Source organism: Myodes glareolus, chromosome 9, assembly GCF_982192425.1.
Source record: "Myodes glareolus chromosome 9, mMyoGla1.1, whole genome shotgun sequence".
NCBI lineage: Eukaryota > Metazoa > Chordata > Mammalia > Rodentia > Cricetidae > Myodes > Myodes glareolus.
Genome location: NC_142034.1, coordinates 60,194,631 through 60,215,086, shown reverse-complemented (window position 1 = coordinate 60,215,086; position 20,456 = coordinate 60,194,631). Strand labels below are relative to the sequence as shown.

Here is a 20,456-nt window from a genome sequence, read left to right as displayed (position 1 = left end):
GTCCTGCCTCCATCAGGTTTCTAAGTACTGATCACCCGGTGTTACATATAAAACATTTAGATCTCTGGGTCATGTCTTGGACCGAGGGAATCTGAGTCCCTAGCACAGTGGCAAGGAATTAGCATTTTAACCAGCATGCCACCAGTGCTCCTTCCCCTTTAACACAGTATACTAAAAGAATAATTAAGATATTAAATCATTACTACTAGCTTAAGATTCCAGACTCAGGTTTTACATATTAAATTCTGCTATATCTAGAATGCCAACTCAGATATACAACCACATAAGCCACATAAAAGGAAAAACAGTACAATAGCCAGAATAAAGAACATAATAGCAAAACAGTCCTGACCTTAGTCACCCTTTATTTGTTACTAATAAAATACTCATTGGATAAACTTTAAAAAAATGAGATAGATTACTCAAAGCAGCACCTGTAAGCATTTCGAAGAAACGCTGCTTGCCATCTCCTGACTTTCCAGGTAGTGGGCACTGACTTCCTGTACCTTTCCAGCCAGGCTTCTGAGAGGTCCTCCTGCATCTGCAGCGTGGTCTGAGTCCTTCCTGTGGGGAGGGGTCTGCACCTCTGCCAGGGACACAGCCCTTATTTGTTTCCCCCACCTTGACCATCTGCTTCCTTGCAGGATTATTACAGGTCTTTCCTAAGAACTAGAAGGAATGATCTTAAGGAATTCTGCCCTGTTCCCTCTGCTCTGCTCGCTCTACCTACCACACCCATACCTGTTCTTTCCTGTGAAACGCCATCTGAAGACCCCAAGTTCTTCCAGGATAGAATTCCATCAGACCCCTGTCTTTTGAAGAGACTTGCTCAATGAATTTGCCAAAATCAAACTCATCTTTCCCCCATACTTCTTTGTTTTTTTTTTTTTCTTTTTTAAGACAGGGTTTCACTGCACAGCCCTGGCTGACCTTGAACTCAGAGATCAGCCTGCCTGAGCCTCCCAATTACTGAGATTAAAGGAGTATCTGGGTGCCAATAAAACCTTATTTAAGGATATAGGAGACCATGGCTAATAGGCCTGTGAGCCATGTCACCTTACTCCATTTCTAGTGAAACAGATACTACTAGATGACACCAAATCCTTACAGACTGAGCAAACACACAGCCTATCACAAGAGCCTTGAACTAGGACTTTATGACGTACAGTAGTCAGCCCTTCCTAACCGTGAGTAAGGCAGGACCCATCTGAACTCACCAAAAGGAAAAGGTAAGTGGGGCGGAGTAAAAGAAAACAACAAAGCATCACAGGCACAAACCCAAAGCGCTGAACAGCCACTTCCAGTGCGCATGGCTGGAGGGAAGATGACGCTTTTTTCTGTGACTACTGGGACGGGAAGTCACAGTGACAGAACCCTGGGCACAGCACTTCTGTTCAGTTTCTGGGGCTCTTTTAGCTCAGTTTTGTGGCCAAACAGGCAGGGCAGTGTTCATAATGGCAGAGGCAGCTTGATTACATCCTAAGGCTAGTCAGTAAGCAGAGAGGATTCCAGCTAGAACGGGCCAGGCTGTACCTAACAGAGCCCACCCACAGCAACCCCTTCCTTCAGCGAAGCCCACCTCTCAAAGGCCCCATAACCTCCCAAGTAGTGCCACTGGCTGGAGACAAAGGATTGAAATAAATGAGCTTATGGCAATCATTTCACATCTAAACCGTAACATTCCTTGCTCCACAGGCTCACGGCCATCTCATAATACAAAATGTTCTCAGTCCAACTTCAATAGTCCAAAGTTGGGAGTGGGAAGCTCACTGTAGCAGTCCACAGCAGCTGAGTTACATCAGTCTAGGTATCCACCAGTGGAAGAGCAGATAAAGAGAACGCACTAAGGACACACACTGTGCAGTCTTATTCAGCTAGAAAGAAGAATGAAACCTTGTTGTCTGTAGGAAAACGGATGGAACCAGAGATTGTGTTAACTGAAGTAAGCCAGACTAAGAAAGACAAAGTCATGTGTTTTCTCTTATGAGATCTAAATACAAAATATATGTGAGCATAAAAGTGGAACTATTGGGGGAAAGAAAAGGAAACAGTGGAAGGGTGCAGGTGCAGGCAACATGTGTGTGAATATGGTTTGAGTTCACAAACCCACTATCTGTGCAGCCAGTGTGCTGCAAAGGAGCACTTTCGGCTGAAGGCGCACAACTTAGCGCTGTCTGAAGCTTGCTTTTGACTTAGTCTTCAGATTTAGTTCAACTAAGACACTTAAAACAGAAAGAAATCACAAAGTGACCATCTCTCTCTGAGAAATCTTCGAGAACTTGTGACCGCCGTGGTTGAACAGTGCGACTCTACAACAGAGTAGACACCCATGTGACAGCACTCGTCCTCCCAGCACCTCCCTACATGACACCCAAGTCATACATCAATTTTCTGAATGTGCCAGGATGCAGCAGGGTTCTTTGCTGTTGTTCAGACTTCTGCTGCTGCTTCTCATTCCCCTCATCTCCCTGCCCAGTAAACCCTCACTCACCTATACAATCTGCATGGACAGAAACAGTTCCCCTGGAAACACAACACACAGTCGGTAGATGCTTAAATATTTACCCATAACTATTTTCAAACTCACCTGTCAGCACCTCCCATTTGTAAGGAACATTGCTAGGTGCTTTAATACATTATACAATTAAAATTCTGAAATGATGTATTTATTTTATTTCCTTCCTTACAGATGTGTAAATTTTCTCAAAAAGATGAAGAAAAACCACCTAAAATCTTACTGGGAGTAAACGTCCAGCTAGGATCTCAAGACTGGAACCCCATGCAGGTTTCCTAGACAGGCCTGAAAGATCTGACTAGAAATGGTAGCGTGAGATAGGTAAGCCGAGATGTAAGAACTGGCTGTCACTAAAGTACATTGCCTTAGAAGCAGGCAGAGTTGGAGCAGAAGGTAATATATAGACACAAAGGTCTCTTGTGTAGACTAGCAAACAAAGACGGGAAGTGGTCTCGGGAAAGCAGCTGGCAGTTCTGAGGGGCATGACCAGCAGGTAGGGTGGAGGAAGACAAAGGGACAATAAGAAAAAAAAAAAAAAAAAAAGGACTGAAGAGATGGTTCATTGGTTAAGAGTTTTTCCAGAAGAGCATGGTTCAGTTCCTAGCACACATAAGGCTGCTCACAGCCCTCTGTAACTCCAGCTCCTGGGGATCTGCTGCTCTCTTCTGACCTGTGGACACCAAGCATGCATGTGGCACACAGATGAAACACCTATACATATAACATTATAAATAAATAAATCTCAAAAAGCAACAGCCCTGGATGTTCCCAACCTGAATTAGAATAGCAGTTGTACAGGGGGAAGCACATTTGAGAGGCACCACCCCTGGTTCCACTCAGATGCTGGACTAGAGCTGAAAGAGACTGGCTTCTCAGCTGAGGAGAGAATACTGCTACTATTCCTAACAGGGACAGGAAGATAAGAGAAGTGGACCAATCAGCAGCATTGACGTGTTAAATGACACTGCACAAAGAAGACCCTGCTGCTGACAGGAGTCACTTCTGAGGCTGACCTCCTGAAAGGTCCCACTTTGTAGGTGACATCTCTATGGCTACAGCGTAGTGATACACCCAGACCTCCTGCAAGAACTACGAAGCACAATGATGAGCTCTTGCTCAGCCGGAGCGTCTCTATGCAGAAATAGACTCGTTCTGTTCATTACACCACAGAATTCTTGCTAGACTCTATCACACTCACTATGTCCATTCAACCCCACCCCACTCCCAGCAAAAGAGAATTTTCTTTAAGAGCATTTAGTCACTCAGGAAATAAGTGCTTGCCCGAGATTCTTGGTGTCCGTACCTTTGGAGACAAAGGGACTCCTTTCCACCATCCTTCTCTGCTCAGAGTCTTCACTTCTGCTCATCTGGTGAGACTCTATTTGCCACTTTCTGCCTTCCAAGAGCACTTGGTTTAACCTGATCACAGCTTGCCATACTGTCCCTTCACTTTCATCCAAGAAGAAGCAGGAGCAGGTCTTCATTTGCGGGATAACCAGAACACTCTGAAAATAGCTGTCACAGAGTGGATCTAACTCTAGCCATCAGACTCACAGGGCAGTCCATACAATCAACAACACTATTATGGGACAGTAGCCAAATGGATACAATAAGATTGGCTCTAATAGTGGAATTAGAAGGGGAAACACTTCCAAACATCCTTGGAGTTATCTAGTCTATAGCCCTACACACACACGATAACCCAGAGGTCCCAAAGGGAAGGCTTAGAGTATGTAGTGCAGTGCAGCTTCCTGTACTCAGGTACTGCATTTTAAAAGCACAGTGACTGTAAACATAGCAAGCATAAGGAAATAGGCAGGATAAACGTCTACTTTAATTCACACCAGGTCACTTTTGGCATAAAGGTTACAATGTACGACAATCCCCAATTCTGTGGAAGCAGAATTCAGAATATCCAAGTGGGAATCCTAATTAGAGGAAAGAAAGATCTTGAATTTCGAAGTTTGAGGGAGGTAATAAATTCAGCTCAGTAGAAATAAAAAACAGGCCCAGAAAACCAGGTACCTGTGAGTTTGATCTTGGACAGTCGAGCCAAAATGCCAGGCAGATCATCAGCGTGAAGTTTCATCTCTTTCCACTGCTTTTCTTCCTTGGTCTCTTTGGCTGTGTCGACAGAATGCTCCACTATGGACGCAGCCTCCAGCTCCATCAGCCTCTCATTTGGCTTCTGGGACAAAGGCAGGCTGGAGGCTGACAGCGATGGCAGCTCATCCACTTCTGCTCTAGCCTGTCCTGAAGACATGTGTTCAAGGAATGGAGAAGTTGCTGGCTCTGGCTTTGGTTTGACTCGCTGGCTAAGGCCCCTGTGCAGCTGTGTGACATACTAGACAGACAGACAAACAGCATGTGTTACTAAAAATGATGATGCCCCTTGAGAGCTTTCACTGTTTGGAAGAGCTTACTATATAACTTTCCACTGTTAGCACGGCATGCAATACAGTGCGCGACACAGACATCAGCACTAAAAACACGGAGCTAAAGTTAATGCTTTGGCTATAGTTTTAAAGTTGTGGTTTAGAAAAATCTAGGAATCTAAGTTCATGGCAAAGAAGATCCATCTGTTACCAACTGGCCTTCCTGAAGGCTAGCCTTTCTAATCTAAATATAAGAAAGGCTGCAGATAACCAAGGTCAGCTACTGACCACCTGGCTCTTAAGCAAACAGTGTGAGCGGAGTTCACTGGAAGGCGAGCAGGGCCACTCGCGCTGCACTCATGTAGGAGTGCGGGAAGAGGAAAGAACACCAGTGTTAGAGTCAGCCCCTGTCACTGGTGGGAAAAAACTGATACTTACGAAAAATATTGTGAGGGCCCTTATTTTTCATATTAATATATATTTCAATTAATCTTCATAACAGTGTTTAAAGCTAGGCCATTACTTATAATGCTTCTATTTATAGATGAGAACACCAAACTTCTAAAATTTGACAAAACCAATATTAGATTTTAGTAACATTTTGTATTAATTAAATTTTAAGTTAAAGTGGGTGTTTTAAATGAAAGGGTGAGATGTTTCTAAATAGAACATTAGACTAAGACTTGCTATTCTTTCATAGAAGCACTACGAATTTCCAGCTGTCTTACTAGTCTATGACCCTTTCCTAGAAGACTGAGTCATCATGTTGCCACAAGCTCACAGAGATACAGGCCTGTAAGAACCAGACACTCAGTGTCACTGTAAACGCACTGGCAAATTAAAAACAACAACAATAACTTTATTTTAGTCCACTCAGTAGTGTGTGTGTGTGTGTGTGTGTGTGTGTGTGTGTGTGTATGTATGTTCACATGTAGTGAGGTACAAACACAAGTCAAAGGTCAATCTTCAGTGACTCTCCTCGGGAGTCATCTTTTTTTTTTTAAAGATTTATTTATTTTTGTGTATACAATGTTCTGTATGCATGCATGCCAACAGGTCAGAAGAGGGCACTAGATCTCATTATAGTTGGTTCTAAGTCACCATGGAGTTGCTAGGAATTGAACTCAGGACCTCTGGAAAAACAGCCAGTGCTCTTAACCTCTGAGGCATCTCTCCAGCCTAATACACCTTGTTTCCTGAGACAGTCTCTTGCTAGACTCTGGGGTTCACCAAATGGCTGAGATGGCTAGCCAGTAAGCCCCACAGATCCTATATTTGACTCATTAAAACTGAGGCAACAAGTGCACACTTCCACACCCAGCTCTTTTCTGTTGGTTCTGGGGATTCCCCATAGATCTTCATAGTTACAAAGCAAGCACTTTACTGACCGGGCCATTTTACATTCCCTCAGAAGTATTTTTAAAGATTTTTCAAGCACCAATGGTCTAAGAAAATAAGAGGATCACACTGTTAAACAACTACTGTATTCCTGACACATTTACAGAATTTCAAAGAATGTATAAAAGATACATCTTACCAGTTCAGCTTTTCCTAATTTTAGCCTGGTTGAAATATGCCATAAGTTTTCAATCTTTCTCCAAACTTAATCAATAAATTCAAGATCATATATTTAACCTCAATGCCAGAATTATTCTGGTTTCAGTTAAGAATAATCAAAGCAAGAGATTAAAGTTTTAGATAAACTTAAGAGAACACTAAAGAAAAGCCCTTTCAAACAATACTTCCTAAAACTTTTCTTCGAATAGGAATCTCTGCAATTCCCTCACGAGAAAAACAGAGGTGGAAAGCAACTGAAGGAAGGCTTCTACTTACCATGCGCTTGAGGAAGCTTAAGTGCTGGACCATGACCCACTGATTATTGACATTCCTGAACAGATGTGTGACCCTGTGTGGCAATTCCTGTATAGCTCTTCGCTCTAGATACCAGACACAGCCTCCCACGGAGCCTGCAGCAAGGAGACAAAGAGAAGAAGGCATGTTGAAACGGTGGTCACTCACTCAACAGTGCCTACATCAAAACCAAGCAAGATGCTGCTGTGTGGGGCTGGTCTCCAAGCCACACTGATTCCCACTGGGGGATAAGTGGCACTCATCAGTGCTAGGCTTGGGTGAGGGATGGAAATGTCACTTTCACATCATTATGCTTACAAGAATTCAGAAGACTACCACACTGTAGATGTTTCTAAGAAGACAACACAATGCAATGAGTTCATTTTTTATAAAGTAGAAAGGGAAGCACTCATCTTTTCTCACTAAACACTGGCAAACTGAAATGAAGGTCTGCATTTCCTTTGCATAGTTAAAATAACTACAAGGAAGGGAAAATGACGTTCAGTAAAATATGACCGTCAACCCAGTTAGAAATGAGCTGCTTCTGCTGCACCCAAATTTGAATTTTAATCACTTTATTAAACCTTTCAAATCAACAAATTCAGAGCTTGTCTCAGGCATCCCCCTCGTCCAGAATGTGACAGCATATACGCTACAGTTATCCCCTCGCTGGCCTCCGGGTCCCCAGCCAATCTTTCCTAAAGTTTCTCCTCTCATGGATTCTACAACCTAAAGTTTATCTATGTTCTGTTTTCTGCTTCTTAGTTTTCTAGTGTGCTTCAAATTTCTATGTTGTGTGTAGTCATTTCCTCTAAGTTTAAGCATTCCCTCCTAGAGGAGGCTTGTAATACTCAAGAAGCTACAAACCTACAGGGCTCTGGAAGCTTAGAAAGTTTTAAGATTGGGAAGGGCTCCTCCCTGAGGTTATATATGTGGTCAAATAGTTGCAAGGTAGGACATGCAGGCCACACCTATCCCCCCTCTTGCTATTCCTACTCCAAGACTCCTGTGACCTTCTACTGGAGCAGAGTTATAGCAGTGAGAGGGAGGTCATCCTGCCTTCGTGCACCTCCTTTCTTTTCCAACCCGTGTTTCAGATTGTACCCCTAAACCTCCCCAAACAGCACCACCTCTGGGGACCAAGTGTTCAAATGTCTGTGCCCATATTCAAACCAGCATAGACTGCTAACACAAATCTGCAAATCTGCTTTATCACAGCAATACTGCCTCATGACCTTCCAACAAAGCACATTACACACAACTGGATCAACATTATTTACACTGTTTCCTTCTATGCAATCTACTTTCTACCTATCAAATTCTCAGTCTCTTTCACTATTCTATCATGTTATATTGTGTTTTATCACAGTACTTCCTACTACTTTTTAATTTTTATTTCGTCTTCTCTCATATATTACATCCTGACCAGTTTCCCCCTCCTCCTTCTCCTCCTAGTCCCTCCCCCACCACCTCCCTTCTTCCCTAGATCCACTCCCCCACCATTTCCCTTCAGCAAAGGGCAGGGTTTCAGGGATATCAAGCAAACACTGCATAACAAGTTACATTAATACTAGGCACATCCCCAAATATATGAGAAAACCCAGAGGAGGGAAAGGGTCCCAAGAGCAGGCAAGAGTCAGAAACAGCCCCTGCTCACACTGCTAGAAGTCCCACAAGAACACCAAGCTACATAACCATAATGTGTATGCAGAGGACTTAGGTCAGATACATACAGGCTTTCTGGTTGTCACTTCATCTCTGTGAACCCCTATGAGCCCTGGTTAGTTGATTCTGTGGGCCATATTCTGTGGTGCCGCTGATGCTCTCACTCCTACAACCCTTCCTCCCCTCTTCCACAGGATTCCCCAGCTCCCTAATGTTTGGCTGTGGGTCTCTGTGTCTGATGATAGCACTTCTTCTTTTCAATGACTTATTTATTTATTATTTTTATGTGCATTGGTGTTTTCCTTGTATATCTGTGGGAAAGTGTCAGATCCCCTGGAGGCAGAGTTACAGGCAGTTGTAAGTTGTCACGTGGGCGCTGGGAATTGAACCCAAGTTTTCTGGAACAAGAGTCAGTGCTCTTAATTCCTGAGCCATCTCTCAAGCCCCTAGATAGCACTTCTTAATGCAAACTGTTGAAGAATGAAGTCCTCCGAACAAAACAGCCTCCATCTTTGTCAGACCAGCTACACTTGCTTGCAAAAGTCCATCAGGATCCAGCTTGCTAGCTGTTGACCTTCCCTCATAGACAAAGCGCTGGGGAAGGCTTGGACTCTCCTCTGAGATTCCAGCCACTCCTCATCATTTGTTTACAGTTCTGCCTTAACGGCATGTGGTCTCAGAGCTCAGAGGTGCTAGAGTAAAAGGCTGGGAAAGGTTCACTGGAGGGCACCATCATCCACACTGGGGACAAACTTGCAAGAGCCGCTGCTTTGCGATCCCTCTACTCCTACCAGTAGCCCCTCACCCATGTTCTATAAGCAACCCAATAAACACATTGGTTTCCCAGGTTGAACGTTGGTGGAATCATAATTTGGTTCTTCATTAGGACCTTACAATGACGGAGTAGGCACTGTTTCCATCTCCCCAAGGAAAGAATTCTCTAAACACCATCATCATAGTGTTTAGTTTTTTAATGGCCACCTTTAGTCACCTTTGCTACCACAGCTACTGGACACTTGCCAGATAATAAAGTGAAATGATGTTTGGTGACTGACAAGCCCAGGTAGCCTTCCTCAACTATGAGAACAAGCCCCGCCCCTGGAAACACAAGGCCATTATCTTAAAGTAGAGGTGAGCCAAATCCTCGAACCACAATTATGACATGCTCACTTTCAAATGGATGGATATGTGTTTGCCTTGGAACCACTTTGGAAATTCTTTCAAGATTAGGTGGGCCAAGTTGAAATTTTACAGGATGGCAGTAACAAAAATCCTGGGGGAGGGCAGGCAGGACATAACTTGGAAACTGAATGTGTAAATGATAACAACCCTTGGTTTAGTCAAAGTGTGTCATGTGTTCATGAACAAATACCTAGAAAATGAGAGCTATTTCAGACCTGAAATACACTTTAAGCCATCCAGGGCTTAAAACAGATACATTAAAAATCTGGGAAAATGGTCCTATCACCATTATTTACTAGTAACACTAGACGGCATCTGTAGGGCTTTTTTTCTTTTTTTTAATCAGCTAAGGAGACAAGTGGCTTGAAAGTTCCTGAAGTTTATTTCATGGAAATGAAGACAATCTGAACTTTTCTAAGCAAACTCAGAAGTACCTGCTAGGTACCTAACAACCCTATTGATCCTCCTCTGCCAACTTCCCCATCAAACTTCTGAGTGGGATCTTGCATAGACTCTCAGGGAGCAGGATTTTTGGAAGGTATGCCCAATTTTAGCAACTAAGCTATTAGTCTCCTCTATTCCACCATCCCAGAGACCGATCCTAGAACAGCAGGGTCGTATACAACCTGTCTCCTACACTGTGGGACTCACGAGTCAAACTGTCCCATACGGAGCTGAAATGTAGAACAGCAAGGTAGAAAGAAAGGCTTCTCCGAGGAACATATACAGGAGAAGCTTCCATACAGGGAGAACAGTCAAGCAACAAGAAGAGCTGAGTCCTCTGAAAATGAATACCAACGGTCAGGATCGAGGAACACTCACAGCAGGAATGACAGAAAGGAACAAAGTGACTCAAAAAAGACTCATAACCCACCTACCCCCAAAACCCAACCAAAGAAACCCCACAAACTTTTCAGTATGGAAATTGGCAATCATATTAAAAACTGAGGTATCCAAGGAGTCCCTATTACTTATCCCCCAGCTTCAACAATTACCAAATACTGCCCAACCTTGCCTCCTTAGCCTCCCTTCCTCTTGCCGCCCTATTTTATGAGCCAGGAGGGACCTTTGAGACCATCTCTCTCAGTTACCTCAATTATAGTAAACTCAAATGATCTGCACTGAGATCACACGAACCCAGGGGAGAAAAGAACTTCCTGGAACCACTGTTAGTAACACTGCTAGTCAGACACTGTGGGCAGTTTGTATCTGACAGTGAGGCCGACAAAATATTTCTGGGATACGCAAAGGAAGTTCTTGACTTCTACTATCTTGTCTCTCAGATGGTCCACCTAGCTATCATCTCCAGATATTAGCAACAAAACCAACCTCCTCTTCAAATATTTCTACCAGAACAATCTCATTCATTCACAAGTGACTGACCATTGTCAATGTACAGAGGAACTTCTCTGGGCATGAAAGAGATAAAGGGGTGAATTAGAGAGAGAGGCGATCTCTACCTTCACAAAGTATGTATCTAATTGGGAGAAACGTACTAAATTGATGTACATCTGGATTGTGTGTGTGAACAATTATTGATGTACATCTGGATAGTGTGTGTGAACAATTAGAGTATGTCCTAGCCATGATAAATTAAGGTGATATGAGGAAAGAAAGATAAAGCCTATTTTAGGTAGAGTGCAGAAGTTGGCCTCTCTGAAAAGGTAAGATATGAGACCTGTTCAAGGATTTGTGATAAATAAACACTTATCAGAAGGCCTTTTTAAAACGGAAAGAGACATCCTGATGGCACAGAGCTAAGTCTCAATGGGATTCAGCCTGCAGCTATTATCATGGTTATTACTGTAACACTTCAAGCTGGAAGAAAGCTCTACCATGGGGGGCAGGTGTGCCTCTTGTCATGACAAGGCAGTGGCTAGGAAGGGCGGCTCTCATAAGGCCGAGGCTTGTGGAGCCCCCCAGTTTACCCCGCCCGCCAGCTTGTACTGTCTGAAACCCCAAAGAAGCACGAGACACCAAACGTTAGGGACCACCTGGCCTACGGTACAAAACTGGTCCACATCTCCGTGGCCTCGTCCCTTCAGGTTACCCCAAAGGTCACCTCCCTGCCAGGTGACAAGCCAAGGGCTTCCAAGGTTGCAGCCAGCTGGAACCAAGGTCTCGCGCGTGGCAAATAGAAAAGAATTCTCCCACGATCGTGCCCGGTCGGGTACAATACCTGTGAGGAGGCGCGAGGAGAGGGTGTGCGGGGACGCGGCCATAACGCACCGGTGCAGCTGTCCCCGGGAGCCTGGCGTCCTCTCACCTCACCGGCTCCAGGGCGCCGCCATCTTGCTAGCCCGCCCTATGAATGAGGCGGGACTTCCTGTCCGTCACGTCCGGTGTTCAGTGACAGTGAAAGCTCGACTGGGGGAGATTGTGGACGTCCAGGGTGGTGTCTTCACCTGCCGCTCAGGTGCCGCGGGTCGAGACTAGGTGGAGGCGACGCTCCTGGGCGCCCAAACTGCCCGAGCGCGCGGACAGAAGAGCGAGTCGTGGTGGGGTTAGGGCTGCGGAGTCGGTCCCGGCTGGGCTTGAGAGTTGAAGCCTCCTGAATTGTCCTCCAGGCTGATGTAACACAGCCTCCGGCTTCTCGTGTTGGGGTTTGGTAAGTAAAAGAACGAGGAAGAAAGGAACTCCTTAAGAAGAGCGAAAGCGATGAGGTGAGAGTCCTGTGGTTCACCTCCGGTGCTAGGCAAGGGGCACTGAGGCAGGAGACTCGCCGACTGTGCGACTGTGCGGGAGCACGCACTGTACCTCTCTGCAGGGGAGAAGTGCTCCTTGTGAGAGTCTTAAAGCGCCACGGAATGAGGTGAGCATTTCTGAGGTGAGCATTCTGAAGAAAGGCTTTGAAGACCCAGCTTGCTGCTCAGTGGAAGGAACTGCGGTTTTTCCAGGTTGAAAGGAAGACAGCAGAGAGTGAGATTGATTCTTCGTGGCCAATCATTGGTTCATCACGGTGTCCCCCATCAAATTAATGTTAAACTCAGGAACAAGAGAGTGGATCCCTGGAGAGTAACTGAAAAGTCAATAACAACTTCGTTCAATCACTGTTTTGCAAGCATTTTCAACATGCCCTGTTTCGTGAAATATCATGAAGTCCAAGCATTAAATACACAAATCAAATGCGCAATTTGGAGTTACATTCATACCAACAACATTTGCTTGTTCTTAGATGAATCAGGCCTTCTGCTCTGCATCCATCTTGGCTAAGTAGACCAACTGACTGTTCTTGAACTGGTTCCCTTCAACGACATTGAAGGGTCTGCCTTTTTACCATCATAAATTGCTAAGCCTTTTACAAACCAGGCCTCAGATACCTAGTTGGATGGTTATAGGATATAGAACCCAAGGGCTAGAGAGATTGATTCAATGCTCCATATATATATATATATATATATATATATATATATATATATATGTGTGTGTGTGTGTGTGTGTGTGTGTATGTATGTATGTATACGTATATGTATATACTAAAATTCATGTTATAAAACCAAAGGGTGGTAGGACTGCATCCACCCTAAGATGGTAATACACAAAATCAAGCAATAACAGGAGCTGCCAAGTTTGGAGAAATACAAATTCTGATACGTTGCTTATGGCAATATAAACTATCATAACCACTCTGGGAATAGTTGACGTGTTCCTCAATAAGTTCATCACAGCGCTACCTCATGGCCCCACTGTGCCTTTCCCAGGTGTATGCCCAAGACAATGACAGCATTGGTTCATTCTAATATCACAATATCTGAAAGTGGATATGAAAGTGAAGTACAACTATATACTACAACCTTGAAAATAATACTAAGTTAGAGAAGTCAATACAAAAGATCACTTACTGGATAGTTTCCGTGTATATAAAAAGACGAGAATGCTTAAATCGTTAAAGAGAGAGAGTAGGTAACATTTGCCTAGTGCTAGTAGACAGGGTAGGGAGAAAAGAGTGATTGTTAATGGGTGCAGGGCTCATTTGAATAGAGGAAAGATCAAAATATCCCTAAATCGATTGTGGTGGTAGTTTTACAACTCTGAATATGCTTAAAACCGTGGTGTAGACAGTACTAATTTGTCAGATGTAAATCTTTGATGAGGATAATGGGCATTATTTTCATAGAAATATGCTAAAGACTCTCCAACTCCCTCGGTGTTCATTGCTCAACATGCTAGCTTCTCACTAACAATGTGTTCCCAGCCTCTGCTTGGTATCCCCTGTCAGAAGTGTGTCTCCCCTCTGCAAAGGAGACTCACAATAGGGATAAGTAAAGAACAAATCTATTAGTGGACATGAATGGGAGTGGTTCCTTTGTTCTGGTACTAAGGGTTTAACCAAGGCAAGCAGTCCTAAGTTCTACCTCCAGCCCCACGCTGATTCTTTGAACATTTAAAAAAAAACAGCAAAAGTGCTCAGCTACTTCTAGGGAATGACATCCTGAGGAGGTGCTTCCAGGAAGTACAGGCAGATGAGAAGGAGGCAAGGGGAAGAGAAACTAGTCCCATCTCCCTGTGCCTCTTGCTGCATCTTGACCCTCACAGGGAGAGCTGTGCTGGACCCCTGCAGCAATGTGATTGACCTATCCCCAGCTCTAGGCATGGTAGCTTTGTGAATGACTGATGGAATTTCCAGCCTCCCATGAACTTGACCACCCAACTCAGCTCCTCAGAGTTCCTCTTTGTTCCTCCAAGGTGATTGATCACATCAGGGTAGTCTCATCCTCTGAGATCATTCCAGACAGACACCTCAGTTGAAGTCTGCCAACACCTTTCCCTTTATAACTTTCCAGATCTCAAGACCATACGTGAGTTTTAGCGTACTAGACGTGAAAATGACAGTTATTTGAAATGGGTAGGTTGGCAGAAATAGTTACTGAATAAATCCTTCCCAACATCTTTGTAACAAACTGATCCTGACTGTAACGAGGGAAGCAAAATTCCCAATACCAAAGAGGAATCATGATTGCTTTAAGACCGCGTAATTTTATTCATCGTTAACTGTCTTTCGGTTTTCCGTGGTTTCCAACAGTAGCATGGAAAAAGAGAAGCCTGCTAGTGAAGTTTTGAAGAAAATTTTGGTTGCTGTTGAACCGAACCTGTAAAGGGAGGTGTTCTTTCTGCCTTGCTTCTTTTATTCTCAGGAAGCAGGATTGAGATTGGAAATTCCTGAAGCCAAGGCAGTGATCCTGAAGCTCTGCGGTAACAAGCCTGAAGAATAAATAAGCTTCAGTTTCTTGCATCCTGGGTGATGTATTTAGTGAATGGTCTAGGGGGCTGAACAACCTGCGTTAAAGCTTGCTGAAGATACATGAGACAGAGACCACCAGGACTGTGGCAGCTCTCCAAAAAGGATGCACGCTGAGTGGAAATAAGACAAATTCAAATAGAGTGACTTTTTTTTTTTTTTTTTTTTTGGAGACACGTTCTTAATATGTAGCCCAAGGCTGACTTTAAACTGGTGCTTCTCCTGCCTGAACCTTTTGAGAAATAATTTCTCATATAAAATAAATCTATGATGCTTTAAGTAACACTAAAAATAAAAGGCCATTTTATACAGATTTGTTTTCTGTAGTGTTTCTTGCTGTTTATTGTAGACCCATCTCCTTTGATAATAATAAACATCTGGTTTACTACATCCGGAATGCTTTCCTCTCCGTGTTTGGTCCTTCTCAGCATCTTGGAGCCTAGTGAAGTAGACAGTGAAGCTTTCTAAGCATAGGAAGCAAATTCTATGTTTGAGAAATCCATAACCTTAAGAACATCACTAAAGACTAAGGTATTTAGCTGTGGGGAATTTTAAAGAAATGGTTCTGTATTCTGGTATGTGAACTGTCAGTATTAAATACAAGTCCAAGATACAAGGAGATGTGCAGAAGGCAAACCAGCAAGCAGAATCCCAGGTAAGTGCCTTCCAGGACAGTAATCTTTAATAAACAACTAGGAATATGTGGACCTCCTTATATCTTTTCTGGAACCAGGTACTCCTTCTCATCAGTGAGCCTCTTTTTCTCTGCATTTGTACATTTAGCCCAACAGCAAACAAAATTTGTCTTAATTTTGTGATTTGATGTGTGTGTGTGTGTGTATGTTCATGTGTGCCATGGCATTTGTGTAAAGGTCTGAAGACAATGTTCAGGAGTTGGTCCTCTCCTACCATGGGTTCATTCTAGGAGTTGAATTCATACTGTTAGGCTTATAGGACAAACATTTTACCAGTTGAGCCAGCTCATCATACCTGAAGTCTATTTGTTACAGCAGTGCATTACATATTTGCAAAACAGCGTCTTTTAGCACCCTTTAGCATGACTGCTGTTACATAACACCTGTTCATGCCAGTCTTGTTCTTTCTTCTCAGGAACTCTGATACATTCATTGGTATTTCAGATATGACCCATTTTTCCAAATTCACACTCTAAAAGGTGCCACATTTATAATTTAAGCCTGTCTAATACCAAGACATACCATATTTTATGTATTGCAGTCTCTGTTAGCTGGTATTATTCTATTCTAGAATTTTTAATTTCGTCAAAACAGAGAAGTTATTGAAGTTAAACATTTGCTTGATTTTACATTTGCTGACTTAGGTTCAACTTTCATTGGCCCAGTTTTGTAATATGTATAGAACGGGATACTAATACCAGTTCTACAACTTAAATTACTTTATATTGTGAGTACTTAGTCCATATTTGACCTTTGCAAGAATGCAGGTTTCTACCTAAGACCTGTTAAAAGCTTTGATTGTGGATCTGACAATTCAGCTTTAAAAATTATTGCAATTTTTTTTAAAGTCATATAAACTTTATATGAAAATAAGAGTCCTTGTAGTAGTTACTTTTCTGTTGTTGCGATAAATCACCATTATCAAAAACAACTTAAGGAATACACACACACACATAAATTAAAAAAATAAAATAAGTTTTGCTTGCTGTTTGGACTAAAGGTGCAAATGCAGAGAAATGGATCCAGAGGGATAGTGACATTGTAGTGGAGAAGGCTTGGCAGTGCGAGCAGGACTTTGAGTGCTCATCTCGACTGAACAGAGGAAGCAAAGAAAGAATGAGAGAACAAGAACAGTGGTGAGACTATAAGCCCTCAAAAATGTCTCTATGGCCAGTGACATTTCTTCCAGCAAGGCTCAATCTCCTAAAGGCTTTATAATCTCCCCAAACAACATCACTAACAAGGGACCAAGTATTCAAATACATGGGCAGCTACTTCTGCATGCCATTGTTTCGTAGGAGCAGGAAACTCCTTAGGCTCACTTACACAAGTTGGAGGCTTAGGTGTGTTAGGTCTTGCCCTGAACTTAGCTTTCCTATCTTTCTGTTGCAAACCGAAAGGTATCTCTTTAATGAAACTAATCTTAATAGTTACAGACTCTTTACCAGTACACAACATAAAACTGTCTTGAAATTTCCTGTGCCAAAGAAAAAAGTGTTACCTTTAAATTTAGCCTCAGTCAAGTTCTCAGAATGACAGAAGGCAGCCAGATACTTCGTCAAAAGTATCACATGAGGTGGCTTACACCTTTAACCACAGCACTCGGGAGGCAGAGGCAGATGGGTCCCTGTGAGTTCGAGGCCAGCCTGGTCTACAAGAGCTAGTTCCAGGACAAACTCCAAAGCTACAGAGAAACCCTGTCTTGAAAAACCAAAAAAAAAAAGAAAGAAAAAGAAAAAAAAATCACACAAATGACCTCTATCCTAATCACCAATAGAGTCCTCCTTCCTCTCTGAAATCTTATGAGTTGGGCATCCACTATTCGCATAACTCATTGTACTACTGTTTTCTGGTCTCCCACTGCTTAAAGTGTCCAGTGGCTTTTCTATTTCAAACTTTCCAAACTTTTCATGTTCCTCAAATAACATGGTCATTCAAGCCCCCACAGTACAGAAAATGTGCCTGGATGCATTGTGCTGATGCTGGTAGTGTTGATGAGGGTGAAGATTAAAAAAAGTGCCTTTTGTTTTGTTTTGTTTTTATTTGTCTTTTGAGACAGAGTCTCTGTGTAGCTGTGACTCTCCTGGTACTCACTCTGTAGACCAGGCTGACCTTGACCTCCCAGAGATCTGCCTACCTCTCCCTCCCGAGTGCTGGGATTAAAGGCATGCACCACCACTGCTGTAAATAGAGACTTTTCATTCATTTCCTGGCCGCCTAGACCCAAATAATCACACAGAAACTATATTAATTACAACACTGTTTGACCAATGTCTCGGACATATTCCTAGGTAGCTCTTATATCTTAAATTAACTCATTTCTATTATTTTATATTTTACCGCAAGGCTCATGGTTTGTTACCTCTCGTTTCTTGGGCAGCTACATGACTCTGCCTACTCTCTCTGTATATCTCTGTTCAAATTACCTTCCTGGCTTTACTCTGCTAAGCCATTGGCATAAAAAGTTTTATACATTAACCAATAAAACAACACATATACAGAAGGGCATCCCATATCACATTGCCCAGCCAAAATGACTCATTTTTATTCGATTGGGTTTGCCACATTTATAAATCATATTTCATTTAATGACATTTAATCTCACTAACCATAATTTAGGTTAACTACATTTTATAAAGTAACAGGCTGAGCATGTTTGGGAAGTCTTCCTTGGTTTCATAGGCAGCTATATGCTTCCATAAGCACCGTAGACTGGGTGGCCTAAAGAAGCAGATATGTGTTGTCTCCCCACTATGGAGGTGAGAAATGCCAGTGGAGCTTTGCCCTTTAGTTGCTTCTGGGAGAGTAGCCTTCATTTTCATTTAAGTCTTCTAGAACTTCCCAGGCATTCCTTGGCATGAAACAGCAATTCCAGTCTCAGACCCCTCCTAAATGTGATCATCTTTCCCCTGTGTGTCTTCATATGGTAGTCTCCATGTCTGTCTAATTTTAACCCCCTTTTTGTTCTTTTACATTTTTCAAACAGTATAGTGATTTGGATGAGAAATATCCCTTATAGGCTCATGTACTGAGCACTTGGTCCCCAGTTTGAGGCACTGTTTGGGAGGCCCTGCACCCAGTAGGATGCAGAGCCTTGCTGGAAGAAGCATCAGTGGAAGCAGGCACCCTATTTCTCGCTTGCTCTCTTTTTCTGCTTCCTGCCTGTAGATGAACATACCATCAGCTGGATTCCTTGCCATGCCTTCTTTGCCATGACAGACTCGATCCTTCCAGAACCATAAACTAAAATAAACTCTCTCTTAAGTTCCTTTTGGTTGTGGTGTTTTATCATAGCCACAGGAAAATGACTAGTACACAGAGATCATTGTGTAGCACAGGCTGCTCTGGGCTTCAGTCCTTCTGCCTCAGTCTCCCACGTGCTGGGAATTACAGGCCTGCACCACCATGCCCAGCTTTAAAGTTCACTTCTTGTAAAATCACCTGCCATATTGATTTAGACTCCATCGTAACAACTTCAATTTGATTATATCTGCAAGACCCTGTTTCCAATTAAGATCGCATTAGAAATGGACCATGTCTACTGGGGAGACACACACCAGCCTGCCGTTCTGCACAAAGGATCCTGTGGGTAGTAAAGTGTTGACACAGCCTGAAGTTGAGAGATGCTAGAAATTTCCTCAGGAGCATGTGTGTGGAAGGGACTTGAACTATACCTTCAGAAAGGGAGAAATGTAAATACAGGGGGTGGGGCAATCAAGTATTAGGTAGAAATTTGTAAGAGAATAAAACTTTGGGTTGACCTCAGACATTTCCTCTCCAATAGTTACATGCCAAACGACTCCCTGGAGTTTTGAAGGGTGGGGGGAGTTATGACCTAAGATCATTACACCCGGCAATTTGTCTTTCAGCAGGACAGGCAGGCATTCTTAGAAATGAAGGGCTTGCCAATGGGTCTGCTAATTGAAAAACTATTTGAAGATGCATGCTGGTGGCTCAGAGGGTTTGGAATTATTTAGAGCGTAAAACATTTCAAAAATAAATTTGAAACCAACACAGAGTTGCCAACTTCTAATGTTGTAAGAGTGTTTAAAGTAAATCAAACTATCATCTAACACTGTAGTCATTTTGTAAAAGACAAATCATTTTAATGTCAAAAATTATTCAAAGGATATAACCCGATAGCTATTTACATTGGATAATTTAGTTTTATGAAAGTATCTTTATTTAATATCTGCATTCCCCAGAAAAATAAAGAACTATTTTCCATAGATAAGATCTCACCCATGAATGGGGGTTTGAAATCCAGGAACTGACGGGAACACGGGACAGCAACTGAAAATGAGCACCGACTAGCACTCTGTGATTTATGCAACTGCAGGAAAAATAATATTCAAAACTCACTGTAATTGTTTCCATTTTCTAAGGAAAGTTTCAGTGGGAAAATAAATCTCTGAAAACTACTCCCTTCCACATGGAGAGGATGGTGGGGGTCGAGAGATGGCAGCTTCTTCCCTCAGCCAACATCTGGGTTTCCACTTCAGGTTTTTCAAATGCTCATGGAAATATGGATGGCCAGACCCATGTTTAAAATGATTTGGACTTTTAATTTGCACATTTCCCTCCAATTCTTGGGAAGCCTGCATTTGCATCTAAAACTGGGTTGTGTCCATTGGCTCTAATTTCTAAGGATTTCTGCAAATTTGGCATAGGTGAGAACACGTAAGAGAATGGCCCATCACTCTGTGATTCGTGGCTTATACAGGAGGAGCGTTACCTATGGAGAAGGAAGAAAGGCCAGTGAGCGAAAACCAAGAGGTACCCGCGGGCTCAGTGCAAGAGAGCCATCAGCCAGGACAGTGGAACTGGAGCTGAGTGTAAGGAGGCTGAGAAGCTTTTACTGCGGATGAGTTTCTTTCTTTCCTAAAGACGCCTCGAAATGAAGGAATGGGAACTGGAGAGATGCTCTTCCAGAG

The 20,456-nt window shown here is 43.0% G+C and overlaps 1 protein-coding gene across 1 annotated transcript in view; it reads right to left on the bottom strand.

The window, feature by feature from the left end:
* The window catches only part of Cox10 (cytochrome c oxidase assembly factor heme A:farnesyltransferase COX10), a 110,204-nt gene extending 98,290 nt beyond the window's left edge, over window positions 1–11,914 (bottom strand). The window contains exons 1-3 of the mRNA XM_048448254.3: window positions 11,768–11,914; window positions 6,724–6,857; window positions 4,541–4,859 (exon numbers count right to left, since the gene is read on the bottom strand). Of these exons, the coding sequence (XP_048304211.3) occupies window positions 4,541–4,859; window positions 6,724–6,857; window positions 11,768–11,810 (496 nt within the window). The 5' untranslated portion in view covers window positions 11,811–11,914. The remainder of the gene's footprint in view (window positions 1–4,540; window positions 4,860–6,723; window positions 6,858–11,767) is intronic.
* Window positions 11,915–20,456: the final 8,542 nt, after the last annotated feature.